At 30.7% G+C, this 20,939-nt stretch overlaps 1 protein-coding gene across 5 annotated transcripts in view; it reads left to right on the top strand.

Annotated features, from left to right (window-relative positions):
- Positions 1 to 20,939, top strand: part of LOC145317278 (anoctamin-7-like) — a 162,238-nt gene that overhangs the window by 22,476 nt on the left and 118,823 nt on the right. For all 5 annotated transcript variants that reach the window (XM_080158287.1, XM_080158288.1, XM_080158286.1 and 2 more), the window contains exon 2: positions 19,369 to 19,755. In XM_080158287.1, coding sequence (XP_080014413.1) covers positions 19,369 to 19,755 — 387 coding nt within the window. The remainder of the gene's footprint in view (positions 1 to 19,368; positions 19,756 to 20,939) is intronic.

Here is a 20,939-nt window from a genome sequence, read left to right as displayed (position 1 = left end):
GCTTCCCTAAAAGTAGGAATATGCGTATCCGAGATGTTTGCATTGCCTTTTTTAGGTTGGCATTAGGTTAATAAGAAAAATAAGAAATAATAATGTCAAAATAAGTGTAGGTAAAATTAAATGGACAGGGGAAAAAGAGAAGGAAAGAAGGGTTACAACAAATTTTAAGGCTAGTTTTTCTTAAATTTTAAAACCATTTCTGTAATTAATGATGCAAGGTTTTTAATAAATCCAGGCAAATCAATATATTTTAAGTACATTCATTACATTCTTCAATATTACATATAGATTTAAAAAGTTCATCTTTAAGATTTAATGCAAATGTTTTTTTAGGAATATTCTCATTTAAAAGATCTTTTTCATGACAAAAATTATTCCATAGTCTTTGGAATGAAAATAATGGAAACCTTTCAATTTTTTTTAATTTGGCTATTGGAATATAAAACTCACTAGAATTTCTTAGTTGTCTCTGATTTCTTAGATTATTTCTAATCCATACACCATCAAAAGATTAGCCTCCAGCGAATAAAATCATAAAAAAATAGTAGTTTTGTATAAATAGATAGCTCCTTAATAGGCAAAACATTAATTTTTTTAAACAAAGGTGGCGTATGGCTGTTATAAGCGGATTTGTGTATAATTCTAATAGCTTTTTTTTGTAGAACTACTAAAGGCTTAATAGATGATTCTAAGCCACAGCTCCATGCTGGCAAGCAATACAATAAATGGCTATTTATAAAAGAGTGGAATAGTGTTACTAAGGATTTTTCACATAATATATGCTTAACTCTATTGATTAAAAACAGACTTCTAGATATTTTTTTCCTTAAATATTCAATATGGTATTTAAAGTTAAGTTGAGAATCAATAAACACACCCAAAAATTTAATTGCAGGAATTTCACTCTGTTGGTTGATATAACCCAAATATCTAATTTTATCTGTATCATTCTCATTTTCATTATTAAAATCTAATTTAATTTTAATTTGTTCCCAAGTTATGGAATCCTCCCTTTTATTAAAGATCATAAATTTAGTTTTAGTTGGATTAAGAGACATTTCATTGCAACGAAACCAATCACAGATATTTTTAAGTTCAATGTTGAGTATTTCAATTATCTCATTCAAATCTTTTCCTGATATCAAAAAATTACTGTCATCTGCAAAGAGTAGTGTCATTAAGCTAGTACAATTTTTAATATCATTGATATAAACTAGAAACAAAATTGGACCCAAAATACTTCCCTGTGGGACACCCTTGCTGATTCCTAATAAATCACTTTTTTCGCCATTTGTATAAACAAACTGATTTCTATTACTTAAATAGTTTTTAAACCATTCTAATTCTAATCCATGTATACCAATTTTTTAAAGTTTTTTTAATAAAATTGTATGCGAAATTGTATCAAAACATTTAGCAAGATCACAGAATACCCCTATAGTAATTAAATTTTCATTTTTTGCTTGTCCTAGATAATTCAAAAGGTGAATCATAGGATGTAGTGTAGATTTTTTTGCTTGAAATCCATATTGATGTTCATAGATAATTTGATTAAATTCAAGATATCTTGTGAGTTGTTCAGATACAATTTTTTCTAACAATTTTGAAAAAATAGGTAGCAAACTTATTGGACGATAATTGCCAGGGTTACATTTATCCATTTTAGAGCTGTTACTATATTTAAAAATTGGCAAAACTTTAGCAATTTTTAATTGTGAAGGAATTTGACCTGTTTTAATAGATTGGTTAATAATGTGAACAAGAGGTACGGCAATACTATTTATAATTTGTTTTAATAAACAATTTGATAATCCAAACATGTCAGAGCTCTTTTTATTTTCCATTTTTTTCACTAAATTAAAAAGAACATGAATATTTATTTCTCTTAGCTTAAATACACTGTCTGTATCAGGAATAAAGTCGCACGGATTAAGTGGGGAAGGGTTAATTTGGCTGGCAATTTCATCAGCAATTGAAGTAAAATAAGTATTAAATTTGTTAGAAATATCATGATTATTACTGTAAGATGTATCATTGACAATTATTTCATCTATACACGATGTCTTGTCATTTGATTTTGAGATTACTTGTCTTAAAGTTTGCCAGGTTTTTCTTAGATTTTCTTTATTTTGATTAAGTTGTTCCCTGTAAAAAATTTTCTTTGCATCTTTTATTGCCTTATTGTAAATGTCCCTATATGTTGTATATGCAATGTTATTTTCTGGTGTTTTATTTTTTGAATAAATTGTCCCCAGCTCAAGTTTTTTTCGTCTAGAAATCATAAGCCCTCCCGTCATAAATCCCTCTATTTTATGAATATTTTTATTAAATTTAACTTCTTTGATGGGAAAATGTAAATTAAAAGCACAATCAAATACTTCATGAAAGTTTTCAAAACTAATTTGTGGGTTTAGTTCATTAAGAACATTACCCCAGTTGTTCGTGTTTAACATTGCATTAAATTGATTAATTTTTTCACTTGTTATATCCCTGCTGATAAATGTTTTAGGCTTTTCTATTTTTTGTGTTTGAGAACTAACATGAAAAATAGGGAAATGATCGGAAATTGAGTTCAGAATAACGCCAGATTCCAATGTATTATTGCAAGAATTAGATAAAATATTATCAATCAATGTACATGAAGCATGTGTAACTCTAGTTGGTTTAGTAATTAAAGGCAAAAACCCATTAGATAAAGTGTTCTCTATAAAATCATTTGTTTTTAAATGAGATTCAAATTTAAGGAGATCTAAATTCAAGTCAGACATGATGTAAGAGTCACCTTTATAAGATGACATTGCTGCTTGTAAATTTGATATTTTATCAATGAAATATTCCATCTGATCATTAGAACTCATGCCTTGTATTGGAGAATTAGGACGATAGACACAACTAATTATATTGCTTTTTTTCTGTTCAGTAATAACTTTCAATGTTAAAGATTCAAAAAGATTTTCTTCAAAATATGATAAATCATCAATTACAGTAAATCTATGTTTTTTATGAATATAGATTCCAACTCCCCCTCCCTTCCCCTTTTTTCTAGATGAGAATACAAAATTATAATTTTCAAGTTTATATAGATCTTGATCAATAATTGAAAATATTTCTTGAATACAAATTATGTCAAAAAAAATGTTGTTTTGTAGAAGAAAATTGATATATTCTTTAAATTCATCAAATTTCGAGGGTAAAGAACCAAGATTCCAGCTTAAGAATTTTATCTTCCTGCAATTCTTAAATTTATTAATGAGTTGTGTGTTGTCAAAATAGGAACATTTTAAATCTATACTGAGATACGGGCTTTCAATTTCGTTTTGATTTGCACTATTTAATTTATCAGCAAAACATTCATTTAGATAATTAATAAAAGTCAAAATTTAAAGAAAAAATAGCACATAAAAAATGTTGTAAAATTTGTAAAATGTGAGAAAACTTGGGAAATTTTATTAAGGAAGGGAATGAGAGAGGGGGTGAGAATATTTTAACTTCCTGTTGAAATAAGATATTTAGGGTGTATGATATCAGTTTGTTTTTCGATGCAAACACACATACAGACATACAGACAAACATCCTACCTCTTTTACAAAGGGAAAGCACGAAAATAGACTTAATTTTATGACTCAATATTCTAACTTTGTTGGAAGTTTTTTTTTCTTAACACAAATTTATTTTATAATGTTTGCAAGATGCATCTTTAGGATGCAAATAATCCTCAGAGTTTTATAATATTCATTTCTTAACAAAGCTTTTATTTTATTTTTTAGATATTAAGTAATTGCTAAAGCTTAAAGTTTTTTTGAGTCGAAATAATAAAGATAACCCTTTTGACAATTTTTCCAAATCACATTTCATGAAATCCACATAATATAAAGTAAAAGGATCTCTGTGTATCTGTTTCGCTAATCGCTGAACCTATATGGTTCTCCTCTACATTGTAGCTTCTTATAGGTTCTGAGAAAGGTTATAACTAAAGTGGGGGGGGGGGGGGGAGTACCAACAACCTCTCAAGAGAAATCGCCAAAAATCAAAAAAATAAAAACAGCGCCGCCTATTGACTGTCTAGATATTTTTGGTAAACAGCTGATCTTAACATAGATTAAACAAAAACATTTTACGTGCCCTTAGAGGCCTTTGGGGGCGTAGCCGCTAGTCAAAAAAAACTAAAGGATTATTATTTTGTGTATTTGTTCCTTTGTAAAAATTGTTTTCAAAAAGGAAAACACGAAAAATAGCATAAAGAACGTACTATAACACTTTAATTAAATTTTTAATATCTTATACATGCATAAAAAGTAGATTCATCCTTGCAAGGTAATTTTGTTAAAATTACTTTTCCTGAAACTAACTTTAATGTTTAATGTATCTTCCTAAATAGAGTTTAAACTTGGCTTGGCAAGTTGAACAGAAAAAAAACTAGTTTGCTAATATAATTATTTAACTAAATGAAAGTTGCATAAAGTTTTGGTAAAATTTGTTGTAAAAGTTTCGGGTTTCCCACTCCCTCCCCCTACCCCTCCCCCTCCTCTCGAAGCTGAGGTTATTATTGTTATGGTTAAAACCAGGGAGAAGGGATTGCCAATAAAATTATTTTAATTAACTACTCCTCTAACAGTTGGGCTGGCAAATACACAAAAATAAGCCTAAGTGAAAGGAAAGGAATCCATGTTTAGGGGGTTGTCTGCACCCCACTCCCCAATCAAAAAAAAAAAAAAATGGGCTTCTTCTACAACAAATGTCTTTTATGTATTAATAAATAAAAAAAAGAGTTTTTTGTAATTTTAAAATTTAATACAATAAAACAATTGCATTACTTGTTTTAATAATAGACGTTACTATTCTTGTTCAAAAATACTTTTCGAGCATCCATATTTAATTATATATTTTCAGTATGTCATTAATCCACACTCCCTTGTCCCTGAACAAATCCTTTCAAATTTCCTCTAAAATATACATATGTACATCATACATATATTTTGACATTTAGCTTGTTAGTATTATAATTTTGTTTGGAAACTAAATTAGATAAAATAAAGCTTTCCTACAATGTATTGCCAAAACAAGCGCATTTGCCCTTAAAAATGATTTAAACTTTAATTGTTTTTTTGTGTATGTGAATTTCTATTAAAATCTTAACTGTATCTAGCAGTATGCGGCTTCAGGAATCAATGCTAAAGCTGGGGCCGCTTTTCTAAAAATAGGGATACGGCCAAAAATGATCAAGCAATCCCACCAAAAATCGTTGGCTTTATATTGCTGAGGAAAAAGTGTTGGCATCTATCTATATATCTAAATTAACACACATCTCTCTTCTAATAAAGAATGACGTCTTACAATAGAAATGACCAATGATAGACCGGTATACATTTTAATTGACCAACGATAATGTATACTGGCCTATCATTAGTCATTTGTATTGTATAACGTCATTTTTTATTAGGCACTTTAAGCTACTTCTATAATACGCAGCTAATGTTGTACATCCCTTCTCCCTGTGCGTAGATGGTTGGACTTGTTTGCAATATTCTGCAAGCAAAATTTTCTTGCAAAAATAAAGTCAACAAGGGCGATAAAGTCCCTGAATGGAACAGTAACAACAAGCTAAAGTTTATAAAAATGATTAGGGAAAAATTTCTTCTGTTAATTAAAATTAGACTATAAACAAAATAAAAATATATTATATTTTAACTAAAAAAGGTAATTTTAAACGGTTAGTCCTGAAATATAGATTAGCTTCGTTACCAGAAATAATTATTTTTGTTTGTAATTTGCTTCTCGCAGCGTTTAGGACATTTATTAACAAATTACATGTTTCAGTGTTTTTTTTACTTTTTAATTAGGTATTGTTTTTTTGTAGTAGCAATGCTATTCTACAAGTTAGGTCTGTTTATTCGTCTGTAATGCTCTAAGTATATAACAACACAATAACAGGTTTTATTCCATTTTGGAGGTGTTAGACTATAAACCTTTGATTTTGTTGTTTTATTTTCTTTATGTCTCTGTATCATGTTAGTGCCTTTTTTCTATTTTTTTTCGCAATATTTATGCAGTTTCCAAATCTTAGCGGAATGTAAGACAGACATCATACCTCTTGTTAATCAGAACTTTTTAATGTTATAATGTTTTAATATTTTCCTATTAAATAATGTACTAATAGTTATTTCACGCATCGTATTATAAACGGCTTTCCGCGGATATAGAATGTACAATGTTTTTTCGTAGGGATGAGAACCGGTTCCTATCCACCGGATTTGAATGAATACGAGAAAGTTATTTATGTCTATCGGTTAAGATCTTATTAACCACTGAACCTATTAAGTTTTCCATGTTTAGGGAAGCTTCATACAGCTACGGAATGTTTTTTTTTAAAATGTAGCCTTTGTATGGTGTTCATCTGTTTTTATGCCACCTCCCTTTTTCTTTAGATACAGAACCAGGAGATGCTATAGGCGAAGCCACTATAGATTATCAAATGATGCAAAATTTTAATTTTTCAAAGTACTACTATACATATTGTTTTACTCTGTGTGAGCTGAAGCTACACAATACAAATTGATTTGATTATCATCTAATTACGATGAAAGGGTTTAGTTTCATTCATCTGGTTACCAGAATGCTAGGGATATAGTCATAGGATGGGTAATAAATTAACCATTTTGGTTGTCCATATTATTATGGGGCTGAGCTTATTAAATGTTTCTTTTTTTAGTTGAATAGAGGGAAAATAATGGCACAAAATCCAGAGAAGTTTTTTTAGGGCCTATAAAAATGACGTCATATATACTGGACTACCATGGGTCTATTAAAATATATACTAACCTGTCATTGGTAATTTAGTCTGTGTATTGGCCTGTAACTGGTCATTTGCATTGTATGACGTCATTTTTTAAAGGCACCGTAAAGAGCTTCATATCAAGACCAAAAAACAACATTCCTTAAAATATATCTTGGGTAGGCCTAGGCTTGTTTTCTCCTGCTTTTACTCTCTGAAGGCTACACACAACAGCCAAAACTCTTTGTAATCTTTGCAGACAAGGCTAACTATATTGCATCAATTCTAGCAACAACAAATTTATATTTGCACAACTTCTAAGTTGAATTACCTGTCCATTGCCCTATCCCCATTATCCTTGAGATACAGTAACTGTATACTTTAATATTTAATGTTTTCATTAACCCTTTTTATTATCATGCAAATTTCTCTGTTTTTGCTTATTTGTTTTATAGTTTTACATTTTTAGCGAGTTCGCCACTAGAAGCCTCTAAAGAAAAGGGAAAAGTCGAACAACCCCCAATTTTATTATGGCTTTAAAAAGATATAATAAAAAAATATTTTTTTTTTTTGGGGGGGGGGGGGAAGAGTCATTTTTTTGGGAGGGTGGAGGCACCCTCCCCCAAAATAGTTAAAAGCCTTCCCTATACCTATTAGAAGCTTCACTGTATAGAAGAAACATATTGGTTCAGCGCTTAGCGAGATCATTCGCTACAAACAAAAAAGCTTACTGCTTTATATAATAGGATATCATTGAAAAAAAATATTTTTAAAAAAGCTCTCTGATTCTAATCCCTGGCTGGTGTTTTAATGAATGTTGCCATCCTTGTTTTGTCTAGTTACTCCTAACACTCTGTGTAGTTGGTTGTAGTGGTCAATAATTTCATTTAAACTTTTAGAAAAATCCTTTTTTACTAAAATGGGAGTAATACCAAAACAACCCGATTTAATATTTATAGAAAGTTACAAGAATAATATGACGTCACTTGGTATACTACGACCAAATTTTTTTTTATTTATCCACTTTTTTTTATAATTTTTCTCTCAACTATCTGAGGTCAATGACGGCATAAAAAGCCAAGAAGAACTAGTCTTCAATTGGCTATAACTTTACTTTTTTTTGTGGGGGGGGGGGTGTTGTATTACTGCTCTATTTGACTATTATATTACGATAACAAATTTTCTTGTCTTTCTGTGTAATGGTGACCCAGGGGAGCTAAAGTTTTCAGTTAGGTGGGAAAAAACTATCAAGAATTCTCACATCCAAAAGTGTTATTCCTAATACATGTATAAATGTAACAGGATGGCGGCTATGGGCTGGAGACCACTAGGTGCCAATCCGCTAGTTCTTAATAAATGATAAATAATTATAAAGAAAATAATGATAGTATTGATAACATTTGTCAAGTATTTAAATTGAAATATCTTATTAACCAGTGCATAATTGAGTAAATGATCTAAATGAAAATTTGTAAACAGACTTTTATTTTTGACGAGCTATATGCATTATGCAATATAGCAATATAATAGCGTAGCAAATATCAACAAAAAGAATTTAACTTTGCTTTTTGAGACCCATCTAGACGTGGAAAAAGTTAAAATCTCTTTTGCAGGTTTTTTTTGTATTGTATGTCGGTCGGTTGGTCGGAAATGCACTTTAAACACCGCATACAAGGCGTTATGTCTAAACTGATAACTGTTGTATTGTATTAAATTCAACTTGCAATATTTGATATGGTTTTTATAGTTATTCTACATTTAGTGTTGACTGTATATGGCATAACTACAAAAAATCACCTTATTAATTCTATTCTAATCGCATTAAGATTGCCTTCTAGTTAATGCTAAAATGGCACACAGTATTTATATGGAAAAAAATTAACTCAAAAATGGAAAAGGGTATTTTTTGTTATTGTTAATTGTTAAATATTTAAAGTTATTTGAACCTTAATCTTATTTTGATAAAAGACTATCAGTTCAAAGAATTATAATGATAAATTTGAAGTATAAAAAGCCAAGCTCATAAAAACCAAAATTGGTTAGAATCCTTTGAGGACATATAAAAATAGATCCAGGAAAATGCATTGAATTTTGTTTTCTTTGTATCATGGGGGCGTGCGTAAACATTCACAAGTTATACAAACAAACAATTTGAAAAATATGACTTTTATTTGAAATGTTTTAGCTTAAGTCTTAATATAGTTTGAAGAGATAAATTAAGACGTATTTTTATGACGTCACACAAGACACTTTCGTCTCTCGTTAATAGACCCTTTCCCCCATGAATAAAAGTAAAGCTTTTTTTCAGAGATTTTGTAAAAAATTTTGAGTTTCATCATCCATTTTTGCACGCCCATGGGTAATAAAAATATTTTGCATAAAATAAAATATTTTGTGGAATATCTTTTTTCACTTTGTTGACACAGACACATGTAAATTTTGCATATTTTTCAAATGAATCAGAATATAAACAGCAATATTGCAAGTAAATTTATTGAAAAAATGGTTGATACAAGATAATGTTCATGGACATACTTACATTTTTAGGACTTGTTTATAGAGCTTCTTCGTTTATAATATTGCACTTTGTTGTCCCAGGAATCAATATACCAAAAATCAGATCAATCGGATAATTAGATCACATAAAAATTTGTTGTTAGAAAAGTAAAAAAAAACATGTAAAAAATAGACATACGGACATTCTGGTAATGATTATAGAGTTGCTACGCTTTCTAACTCGTACCTAAACACTACAGGAATCACCATGCAAAGTTTGAAATCGATTGGACAACTCTAACATGCCTAAATTACCGAAAAAAGCCATCCGTCTCGGACGTACGGACGGACTGACCCTAATTTTAGAAAAGCTTCGTTTTTAAAATTTGTTTATAGCCCAGTTTCTGTTGGATGGAATTCGTCTTTGAATCAGAACACCTATTTACACTGGTACCGAAAGTTGTATATCGTATTTATTCGTTGCCTTAACCACTTTGGATACTTTCATTGAATTTGATTGTTTAATTTTAATTTACAGAAGTGATAATCATCATTTGGGATGTACATCAATTTTCGTGGATTCGTAAGTCAACAATATTGAATTATGTAACTGTGTTTGAAAATTTTATTGCACAATGGCATGATGTACTTGAGTAACCAGAAAAAAAACTTTTCTTCAGTTTCTTGGTTAAAATTTAATCCCTTATCCCCGATCCCTTTCAATGGATCAAAAATTTTATCTTTTTATATAAAAATTTATGCTAATGTTCTTCTTTCAACTATTTTACATATATCTTGTACGCAAATAGAATGTTTTTCTATTTTCGTTTCCCTTTTATCTTTAAATTTTCACCATTCAAATATTATAGGGACGTCCAAGCTTTTTATTTACAGGGGGTTAAATAAGGGGTTTCAAAGGATTGAGGGGGGGTAATCTCGTATTCACTTTTAAAAATTGGATCAACTGCAGTTCCCGGTAAAATATTCCTGGTAACGAGTATTTCCTAAAAATCTATTAATTTTAAAGGTTGCTAGCTGCTAAACGGCTGAACGTACAGATCATGCCCGCACACTGTTTTAAGCGGCATAAGAGGGCCTACAAATAATCTGGAATAGCAATAAATCAATAATGCATAATTATCTCGCAGTGCAGAGAAATGCGCGAAGAAGACCTATTTACGCGTTTTTTCTTCAATGAAGCTTTCCCTGTGCATCATTTGATCTTGGCTATTCCAGATTATTTGTAGGAATTCTTATGCAGTTAGCAGCCTTTAAAATTCATAGATTTTTTAAAATATTCGTTACCAGGAATATTTTACCGTGAACTGCAGTTGATCCTAAAAAAATTATGGGGGCAAAATAAGGGTTTTTAAAGTTTGAATGAGGTAAAAAATAAAAACCCCTTTCCCCACACCCTTGGACGCCTATGATACATTAGACGATTTAAAAGAAATTCTGTATAACTAAAAGGGTCTCAAATTCTTGATGCTGTGAGAATTGGTGCAAAAAATATGACGTAACAAAAAAAATTAGCCAATGAGAGGCCGTTATTGACCAATGGCGGCCACTACCATTGCCGCCATTGGTCAATAACGGCCTCTCATTGGCTAATTTTTTTTGTTACGTCATATTTTTTGCACCAATTCTCACAGCATCAAATTCTTTTATAAATAAGCGAAAACACCATCTAATCCGAGGAGGTAGCAGAAATTAAGCTTTAAGATTTAAAGTAAATGAAATAGCATTGTGAAACTTCTACTCAATCGGTTTCGTGGTTAACAAAACCTTAACATAATAACATAAAGAAGCTTGCTACTTTACATAATAGGGTTTAATTAATGATTAATAGTTAATATTGTATTTAGCTTTGTTCACTAAATGCAATGTGAATAATTATTATCATTTCTTACTTTACAATGAAAAATAAGGGCTTTAATAATAGAAATACGTAGAGTAAGCAAAACTATTTTATGATTGTCTAAATATTTTCTACGGTTATTATGACCAAAGAATTATTAAATATATTTCTGCAATATGTTAGCTTTTATGCAATGACGTTGTTCGACATCACCCATTACAATTTTATATAGACAGAACAGAATAAAACCAGTTTTGACAGGGTAAATTCTTTTAAATTAAATATACCTTGAAAATTACCTAGTACAAGGCTGCTGTCCATGAAACTAAAAAGTGAAGTCAGATGAAATGTATGTTGAGAAATATGATAATATTTAATACAGTATGGTATAACTATAAATCTGCTTTTTTTATATTTTATCTGGGCCTTCTGCCCCCACAGGGGGCCACCAGTAATTTACACTTTTTATTATTCTTTCTAATTATTTCTTCTTTTTTGCCTGTATATTGCTAAGTACTAGCTTAACCCGGATAATTACAGATACATCATAGTGAGAAAGTTTAGATGATTATATGTATACTAGAGTGGACAACTTGTTTTTTTTTGTCTGTATATTGCTAAGTATTAGCTAAACCCGGATAATTACAGATACATCATAGTGAGGAAGTTTAGATGATTATATGTATACTAGAGTGGACAAATTTTTATTTTTTTTTGTCTGTATATTGCTAAGTACTAGCTTAACCCAGATAATTACAGATACATCATAGTGAGAAAGTTTAGATGATTATATGTATACTAGAGTGGCCAAATTTGTATTTTTTTGCCTGTATATTTTTAAGTACTAGCTTAACCCGGATAATTACTGATACATCATAGTGAAGAAGTTTAGATGATTATATGCATACTAGAGTGGCCAAATTTGTATTTTTTTGCCTGTATATTTTTAAGTACTAGCTTAACCCGGATAATTACTGATACATCATAGTGAGGAAGTTTAGATGATTATACATATGTATACTAGAGTGGCTAAATTTATATTTTTTTTGTCTGTATATTGCTAAGTACTAGCTTAACCCGGATATTTACAGATACATTATAGTTGGGAAGTTGAAATGATTATATGTATACTAGAGTGAACAACTTGGTATTTTTTTTGCCTGTATATAGCTAAGTATTAGCTAAACCCGGATAATTACTGATACATCAAAGTGAGGAAGTTTAGATGATTATATGTGTACTAGAGTGGCCAAATTTGTATTTTTTTTTGTCTGTATATTGCTAAGTACTAGCTTTTCCCGGATAATTACAGATACATCACAGTGAGGAAGTTTAGATGATTATATGTGTACTAGAGTGGCCAACTTGGTTTTTTTGCCTGTATATTGATAAATACAAGGTTTTTCCGGATAATTACAGATACATTAAAGTGGGGAGGTTTTATTGATCATATGTATACTAGAGTGGCCGACATACTATTCTTTTTATTGCCTGTATATTTTTAAGTACTAGCTTTTCCCGGATAATTACAGATACATCAGAGTAAGGAAGTTGAAATGATTGTATGAATACTAGAGTGGCCATCCTAGATTTATATTGTGTTGTCTTGTACTTATATATTCATCTTTTGCAATCAAGGACTTTTTGTAAAAGGAAAATAGTAGTTTTCTCCCCTCAAACAAATAATAATTACTCTCAGGGTAAAATTCAATATATATTTTAAATAATTTCAAGAGTTCCTACGGCAATTAGTTACTTTATTACATCCAAATCATTTTAATTACCCTACTAAAAATATTACAGGGTAATAGAAAGAGAGATATAGATCCAAAGAGAGAGATCAATTTACCGAATAAATTTCCTGCTATTTCTTTCATACCAGGCTTTATGCAATCATAATTATGCAGGAAAAGGATAGGAACATCAAGAAAAACAAAATCTCAAATTTTTCTTTAAGTCATGCATTAAAAAAATTCTGTAGATAAATTTTTTTGGGTATAGTCCCTTTCGTGGCATCGCCTCTCAAGGGGCGTTTCGTCGGATTTTCACAAATTTATGTTATATTGGGTTAGGTGATTGCCCTGCAGGGTTAGGCAATTAAACCCCGCAGGGGCTAGAAATAGGAGAAAACCTAATGTGAAAATACGAAGGAACGCCCCTTAAGAGGCGTTGCATCGAAAGGGACTATACCCAGTTTTTTTGGTGGAAAAGTTTGAACACTTGATTAAAGATTTGATAAAAGTCCCCGAAGGCCTACCTTTATTATAGTGCAACTTTGCTCTTAATTGTATCTTATAATTTATAAGTTCATTAATCAATAAAGGAAAAATAATTGTTATACAAAATTATTGATTAAATTATCCTGAACATCACCTTTATGATAATGTAATAATAGGATAACACTTGTACTAAGATAAGATCTTCTTTTTGTTACAGAAAAGTATCCTTAAGTAAATTCTAATTATGTGTTATTCTTTAATGTGTAAATGATATAATAAACCATTTAAATAACCATGTCAATCTGTCCATCTATAATCTATTATAAAAAGTAGAATGATGTCCATCCGTCCGTCTGTCCGTCCCTTAAGATCTCGATAACTACTGAACCGATTGGATTCTACTCTTCAGGGAATATATCTACTGGTCCTGTGGTGGTTTTAGGCTATTTTCTTGGAGGGGTGGGACACCTCGAACCCCCCAACCCCCCCCCCAAAAAAAAAAAAAAAAAAAAATTTTCGCATATATTTTGCGAAAATTTGCGACCCATTCGCATTTTTTTCAGCTGCGTAGGTAATAGAAGCTGTATTGATTTCCATACTCACTCATCATATGTTTTAGGCACGTACCTTATGACTTTTTAATTACCTTTTGGGGCAAATCCCCTAGAGGCTAGGGGCAAAGAAGCTAATCAATGTTTGAATATCTTTTTTCCCTATGGATCGGCGCTATTCTTCCACGTAAAAATTAATATTTTCTTGCAGTAATATATTGGTAGACACTCAGTACTTGGTCAGGCATCTTATTACTTGCAGTTGCTTTGAAAATTACAGCTATAGGTTAGAAACCTGGATAAATTTGAATATAATTTATGTAAATTTTTTTTTAGAAGATTTTCATGCTTGATTATTGGCGTTGATCATAACATCTTTTAAAAATCTAGCTGCGGCGTCCGTGGCATCTAAGTGCTCTGTATTTAAAGCTAACTGTTATAGGATTAAAAATAATCATGCAAAGTTTAAAATCGATAGGACATTTCTACGGACGTAAGGATTGACCGACCCTAATTGTAGAAAAGCATCGCCTTTAAAAAGGAAGAAGACAATGTCCTGGGAAAAATGCTAAATATGGTGTATTTATTATTCATACGGCTGTCAACCACCCGCCAGACTAGTTTCTTAATCAGAAATATTATTAAAAGCACTGTAACTCTAAAAAGTTTTCTAACGTTCGTCTGAATTTTTTTTGGCTTTATCTTACTTTGTATAATTTTGAAATATAATTTCATTATTTTAATAATTGTTTCCAAACAATTTCTTTCCAAAAAGGTACTAGCGGTTGTTCCCCTAGCATCTAGGGTTTTCTTATTCGGAGGGGTAGGGTGTGATAGAAAATAACCGAAAACCATCCTGACATAATTTTAATATAAAATAGTTTAAAACCATCATGTGGCCTATGTGAAGCTTCTCTAAAATAAAGAGCTTAATCAATTCAGAAGTTAACAAAATCTCAAGCTACAGACAAAAAAACTTACTTCATTATATAATAGGATAATTTTTTGCTTCAATTGTTTTTTTTTGTTCCCTACTTGTGAAAATAACTGTCCTTGTTTCTCCAGGAGCACTCTTTAATATATTTCTTCCCTTCATTTTACACAAAGCCACTCTACAAGTAACCCATCTTAGCTTTACATTTCTATGGCTAACAGGTAGATTTTAATGCTTTTACGCATTTAGGGTCGGTTCTTTTAAAAACGGATAGCTCTTATCTTTCATTTAGGCATGTTAGAACTGTCCCTTTGATTTAAAACTTAGCACGATATTTTCCGAAACAATAGAGTGTAATATTAGATAAAGCGTAGAAACTATATACTCATCTAAGTCCGTATTTTTTTTCCTTTTTTTAGATTTGCTTAGATTCGCTTTTATGTATGTTGACTTATTGATAACACAGGAAAAAAATCATTTTTAGTAATAAAAGAAGAAAATATGTCTTTACGATTTTTTACAGAAAACTTCAAAAGATGAATGCAGATATGCAAGCTATAATTGCAAAAAATATTTGCTGTTTTAAAATGAAGTACCATTTAATTTAAATCTGAAGATTGTTTGAACTCAATCAATTGATTCCAATTTGCCTATTTGTTCTGGATAGGAAGAGTTCTCCTGAAAAAAGTTGCTGGATTTTAAAAATAATGAACATAATTTGATGTTTGTTTCAATACAATGATATTGATTAAGTCTGTAATTTTCAGATAACCTTGGTTTGAGGCTATTTATTATTCCTACTTGTCCTCGGACTCATCATCTTAAAAAATAAATAAATAACGTGCCTAAAATAATCTGCAGACTTTCTGGCAACAATTATAGAGTTGCTATGCTTTACAGATTATACGCATGTTAGAAAGCGATAGGAAATTTCAAATTAACGATCAGAGCTTTTCGTTACGGACATACTGACCCTAAATGTAGAAAAACTTCACTTCAAATAACCTGCTTTATCTGTCATTGCGTGGTTCCAGGTTTGAATCCAATTTATTTTTGCTGTTGTGAATAGTATGACTAATGATTCCATGTTAGATATGTGATGTGTTAAGAGATTAATTGTACACATTTTTATATCAGATTAAAAGTAGCAACGCCAGACATATAAAGGATTGTGTAAAGAAAAAAGTTTTTATTTTCTTTTCATGCTCCCATCATTTCATTCCTACATTGACAAATGTGAATTAACCAGTTGCCCTAATGATGTTTAATTCATAATTTTACCAGAAAAATATTGTATTGGTAATTTTTTTCTCAATATTCCAACCCATACTATGTACAATGAAATAAATATAAAAAAAACTTCACCCCGATGTAGCGTTGTTACAACAGTCATAGAATACTCCTAGAAGCCTCTAGAGGGCTCCAGAGATTTTCTATAGGGTACTCAGTGCCTAGGGGATAGATGACCCCCCATGCACCTTTTGATTATAGGAAGAAAAATTTAAGATGTTGGAGGTACCATCCTCCAAAATAGAAAAAATATCGGGGACCTTACTTTCAAGAAGAGCTATATCGGTTCAGTGGTTAGTGAGATCTTTTGTTAAAAACAGAGTACGGTTAGGTTTAGGAAGGTTTTGGTTAGTATACTTTGAGGTTAATACTCTCTCTCTGGAGGGCGAAGAAATAATCTAGTTGAAATACCTCATTACTTATATTCTAGACCTAAGCACAAAACATTGTTTGTGTGTCTTTGTAGCTCAGATGCTCTATATCTAAATATTAGAAAAGTATTAAGTTATCAGAACAGCTATGCTGATCATTAAATATGGTATGCTGAATTGCATCCATTCAAGAAATAGTCATTTGACAGGTTATGTTAGGTTATGTTGGATGCTTTATGATAAGTTATGTTAGCCCCGCGCAGTGGTCAGGCTATTCAATGTGAAATCTAGGTCTCCTGCAATGACTATTAGCTTTGGCGCAGTCCGTTAGGTGCAATTAAATGGATGAAATGCCAATGGTACCAATTAATCCTCATAATAAAGTGATAGGAACTCTGTTCGTGTGTGTATGTAAGGATATTGTTCTCCTTGGAAGGTTTTTAACTATTTTGGGGGAGGGTATCATCACCCTCCACCGAGAAATCGCCCCTAGAAATAATTACCCCCCCCCCCAAAAAAAAAAAAAAAAATTGGTTTGTATAACCCCCCCCCCTTCTCAAATGCACCTAGAGGCCTCTAGGGTTGCAGCCGCCTGCTCAAATTTTTTTTATAGCTGCGCAACTTTTGGATAATTATTTTATTATGCCTGTATGTTTGTATATCCTTGATAATATGTATAACTAGTGGTGGTGCAATAACAAGTGTTTTTTTCCATCTCTGGAGGTAAATATTTGCTCAATAGGAAAAGAACACACAAAGATTTAATTATTCATATTCAACTCATTTTTTTATGTCTGCTTCTGTTTCTGTATAGATTTTCTACAGAATTTATATACGAAGATACTGATTAAGTCTTGATTAAGCAAGACAACTTCATAAGTCTTAAAAGTAAAACTTTCTTGTTTGTATTATTTCGAATCCTTTGGGGTCACTTAGGGGAGGAGAGTAAATGAGTCGATCCCCCACTTAAAAAAAAATAATTTAAATGTAATAGGTAAAATATTTTTTTCCTTCTTTTTTTTTGGGGGGGGGGGGGTAGGGGGTGCAAGGCCTTTTATCTAGAAGAGGTAGCCTTCTAAATTTTCTTCTAGAAAGAATTAACATTTTGATAATATTTTTATGATATTATTTACAGCATTATATTGTACTCAAAAAGTAGTTCAGATGTCTTAATGGTGATAATTTTATCAAGCTGCAAAGTTAAAGGAGAATAGTTTTTCTATAATTGAAAAGTCACTCTTAAGAAGTGATTAAAACATTCCAATAAACGAAGAAAATATGTATGTATAGATTCAAAAGGAACAAATTTCAACCAATTCAATATGGATTCCTAAATTGTTTGAATCAACGGTTGAACGAATAACTATGTGAATTTGGTATGAGATCAAATTTGCATGTTCATTGCAAACTAGCCTGGTCAAAAATAACGTTTTATACAAAACTCGCTTCGCCCCTAGCCTCCTTGGTCAGAAAAAAACCTCAACCCACATTAAGATATTTATAGAGCTTCGATGCAAAGTACAAATAATTAGGACCAACATTTTACGAGATCTTTAGCTTCAGAAAAAAAATCAATAATAATTAATATTTATAGAAGATAAAAAGTTTGAGCATTTCTACTTTTTGTTCTAAATCCGAATATTTTTGTGTAGGCTACTTTATATTTTTTGATTGAAATACTTAGTCCCCAATTGCAGGGGGTGAATTAAGTTTAATTTTCAATTTTATTCTTTTAGACAAAAACTTCAAAATAGCATTTATTAAGCGGGTGTGTCCGTCCGTAACGCTATTGGAGAAATTTGATTATTTCCCTGTAAAAATGAGCATGCTGTACATATTTTATTTTGCCATCAGTCAGTCATGGTTTAAAAAACATAAATACATATTTTTAAGAATGTTGTTATGGATGTTGTCATCCTTGTTTCTTCCTGAAATAACTGTTTTACATTGCTTCACTATGAAGGAACATAATTGTCCTCTTTATTAGTTATCTATTGCAATTACAATCAGCTTTCCGCGGATAGTAAAATAGAAAATTACAAAACTGGTTTTATTATTCGTAGAAAATTGTCAATAGTACGATATATTACATAGTTTTTCTGTAGGGCCAAGAACCGATTCTAATCCAGCGGTTATTAATTGGTTTCAAAGCCATACTAAAATATTGATTAATTAAATTAATAGCTTAGTTTTCCTAGCTGGTGCAAAGCAGAAAGTTTGTACATTACACAGACATGATAAATAGGTGTAATTTATTCTACAAAGTTCAATATTAAATTAAATATATATTTCTCTTATATTTCAATATAATTCATGTTTCTACAACTTTTGTAACAATTGGATTATTTAACTGTTTTTAGAGTTTAATAAGAAATATTCTAAATTTTAAATGTTCTAAAACAAACGTAATCAATTTAGATAAAATTGAAAAATTTTAAATCAAAAAAGGTAGAAATTTAATATACTACCATTATCTTTGTATATTAATTATTGATTAAGATCTCTGAAACAGTATGAGCATTTAACTTTCTACATGTAAGTTGTTTTTTTCAATGGGCCTTCGTCTTATTTTTATTTCATAAAAGTCCTATATTCCCCCAAAAAACTTCTTAAAATGAGTTAATTTGTTTTATTCATTTGTAAAATACTAGCTGTTTGGCCCTCATGATCGAGGGACTCTGTATAAGTAGGGTAGAAAAATAGCTTTAAACCTTATTAAGACTTCAACCTAAAAATAAAATAGCCTAAACCCACTCTTTATTTGAAGCTTTCATGAAATAAAGAACTAAAATGGTGTAGTAGTTATCGAAATCTTAAGCCATAGTAAAAAAAAACCTTATTATTTTACACAAAATGATAATAATCTTTTTTCTTCAGATGGCGCGCTACCTGATGCGAAAAAAGGAGAGAGAGAAGTATGAGCTGCAGTCACGTGACTCGTGGGACAGTCCCACCCACACAGCCAGGGACTCCTGGGACACACAGTCACACAACAGAGATTCCTGGGACACGCCACACCATCCCAGGGACACGTGGGATAACAGACAACACCACAGAGACTCGTGGGACCACCATCAGCAGCTGCCACAGACAGTTAGAGATTATTGGGATGCCCCGGCGGCGGCTGGAGTAGCTGGTGGCGGTCATATGAAGGATACCTGGGAACAGCCGCCAGTGCATAATAATCCTAGTCCTGCCCGCTCAAATTTAAATGGGGACACACCCAGAGATTATGGGAGTATAACTTCATTAATTAATAATGAGGTCAGTTTTTTTATTCCTTTTTTATTATCCATAACATAAATAAAAAAAAAAATCTTAAACTTCCAACTAATAATAAATTTAATATGCTAATAGTAAAAAAATCCTTAAAATAATTCTTACAAAGGTTAATAGAGTAATTCAACTTTATGTATATCTTTTATTATTCTTACAAATTACACTTGTTATTGATAGTAAAGCTACTCTATAATTATATTATGAATTATAAAACAGGCAATTACCTATAATTAGAATAGCTTTATAAAGAAAAGGTCATTTCAGTAATTTATTAAGGCGAATTCAGAATGTTGATATAGATAACCCAGATACTTTTGGTCTAATTTTTCTTTTCTTAAAAAAATTATTGCTCCGTTATTTATGGTCATAATTGTACCTGTTTTGTATTACTTTCATTTCTTTTATTAACCTAACCTTGACTTGAATGTTTGGAGTATAAATAAAAAATAATAATTATATTGGATCATGTTAACAAGCTGCAGTAACACATTTTACGTTATTTTACTTTGTCTGTCCGTCTGTCTGTCCGTAACGCTATAGGAAGTTTGTAAATTGCTCGTCTGCTGTTTAAGATTGATTCCGGAATTTTTTTTGGTGAAGATACCCATTGCCAATTGGCATCGTATGTGCAATTTACTTTGTCCATCGGTCTGTTTATTGAAGTGGTTATGCTTTGGAGAAGCATTTTTTGTGACCTTTTGCATTTTGACAATTTAAATTTTTTTTCTTTTTACTGGGTTTATTACAATATTGACGTTTTATTACCGGCCGATTGCAGCCCTAAAGTTACAGACAAATGGTTTATGGAGTACTGTAGCTACTCAATATGATCCACTATTATAATAGTTTTTATGTTCTGAATATAACTTTGTTGAACTTCATTTAACTCATTATTTGCCGGGGATACTGCATTCTTTTAATCAAATTTTATTTGTTTATTGGCGAAATTTTATAGTCTTTACAAATTGATCTATTTTGGTTAATTTCCGACAAAAAAATGAAAGTCATATTTTTCAAAGAAACTCAATAGACAAGTTCAGAATTTGATGAATATAAAAAGATTATAAAATGAAATTTCTTAAGGTTCAAATGGGAAACTATTGAACAAATTAAAAACTTTGTATAAAGTTTTTATCAGCTAGTTCATGTGTTTATCTGTAATTATTTTA

The sequence above is a fragment of the Acartia tonsa genome, chromosome 4 (genome assembly GCF_053477335.1).
Source record: "Acartia tonsa isolate MP-2025a chromosome 4, ASM5347733v1, whole genome shotgun sequence".
NCBI lineage: Eukaryota > Metazoa > Arthropoda > Copepoda > Calanoida > Acartiidae > Acartia > Acartia tonsa.
Note: the sequence above shows the minus strand (reverse complement) of the source record. Positions and strands in the feature narration are given on the sequence as shown.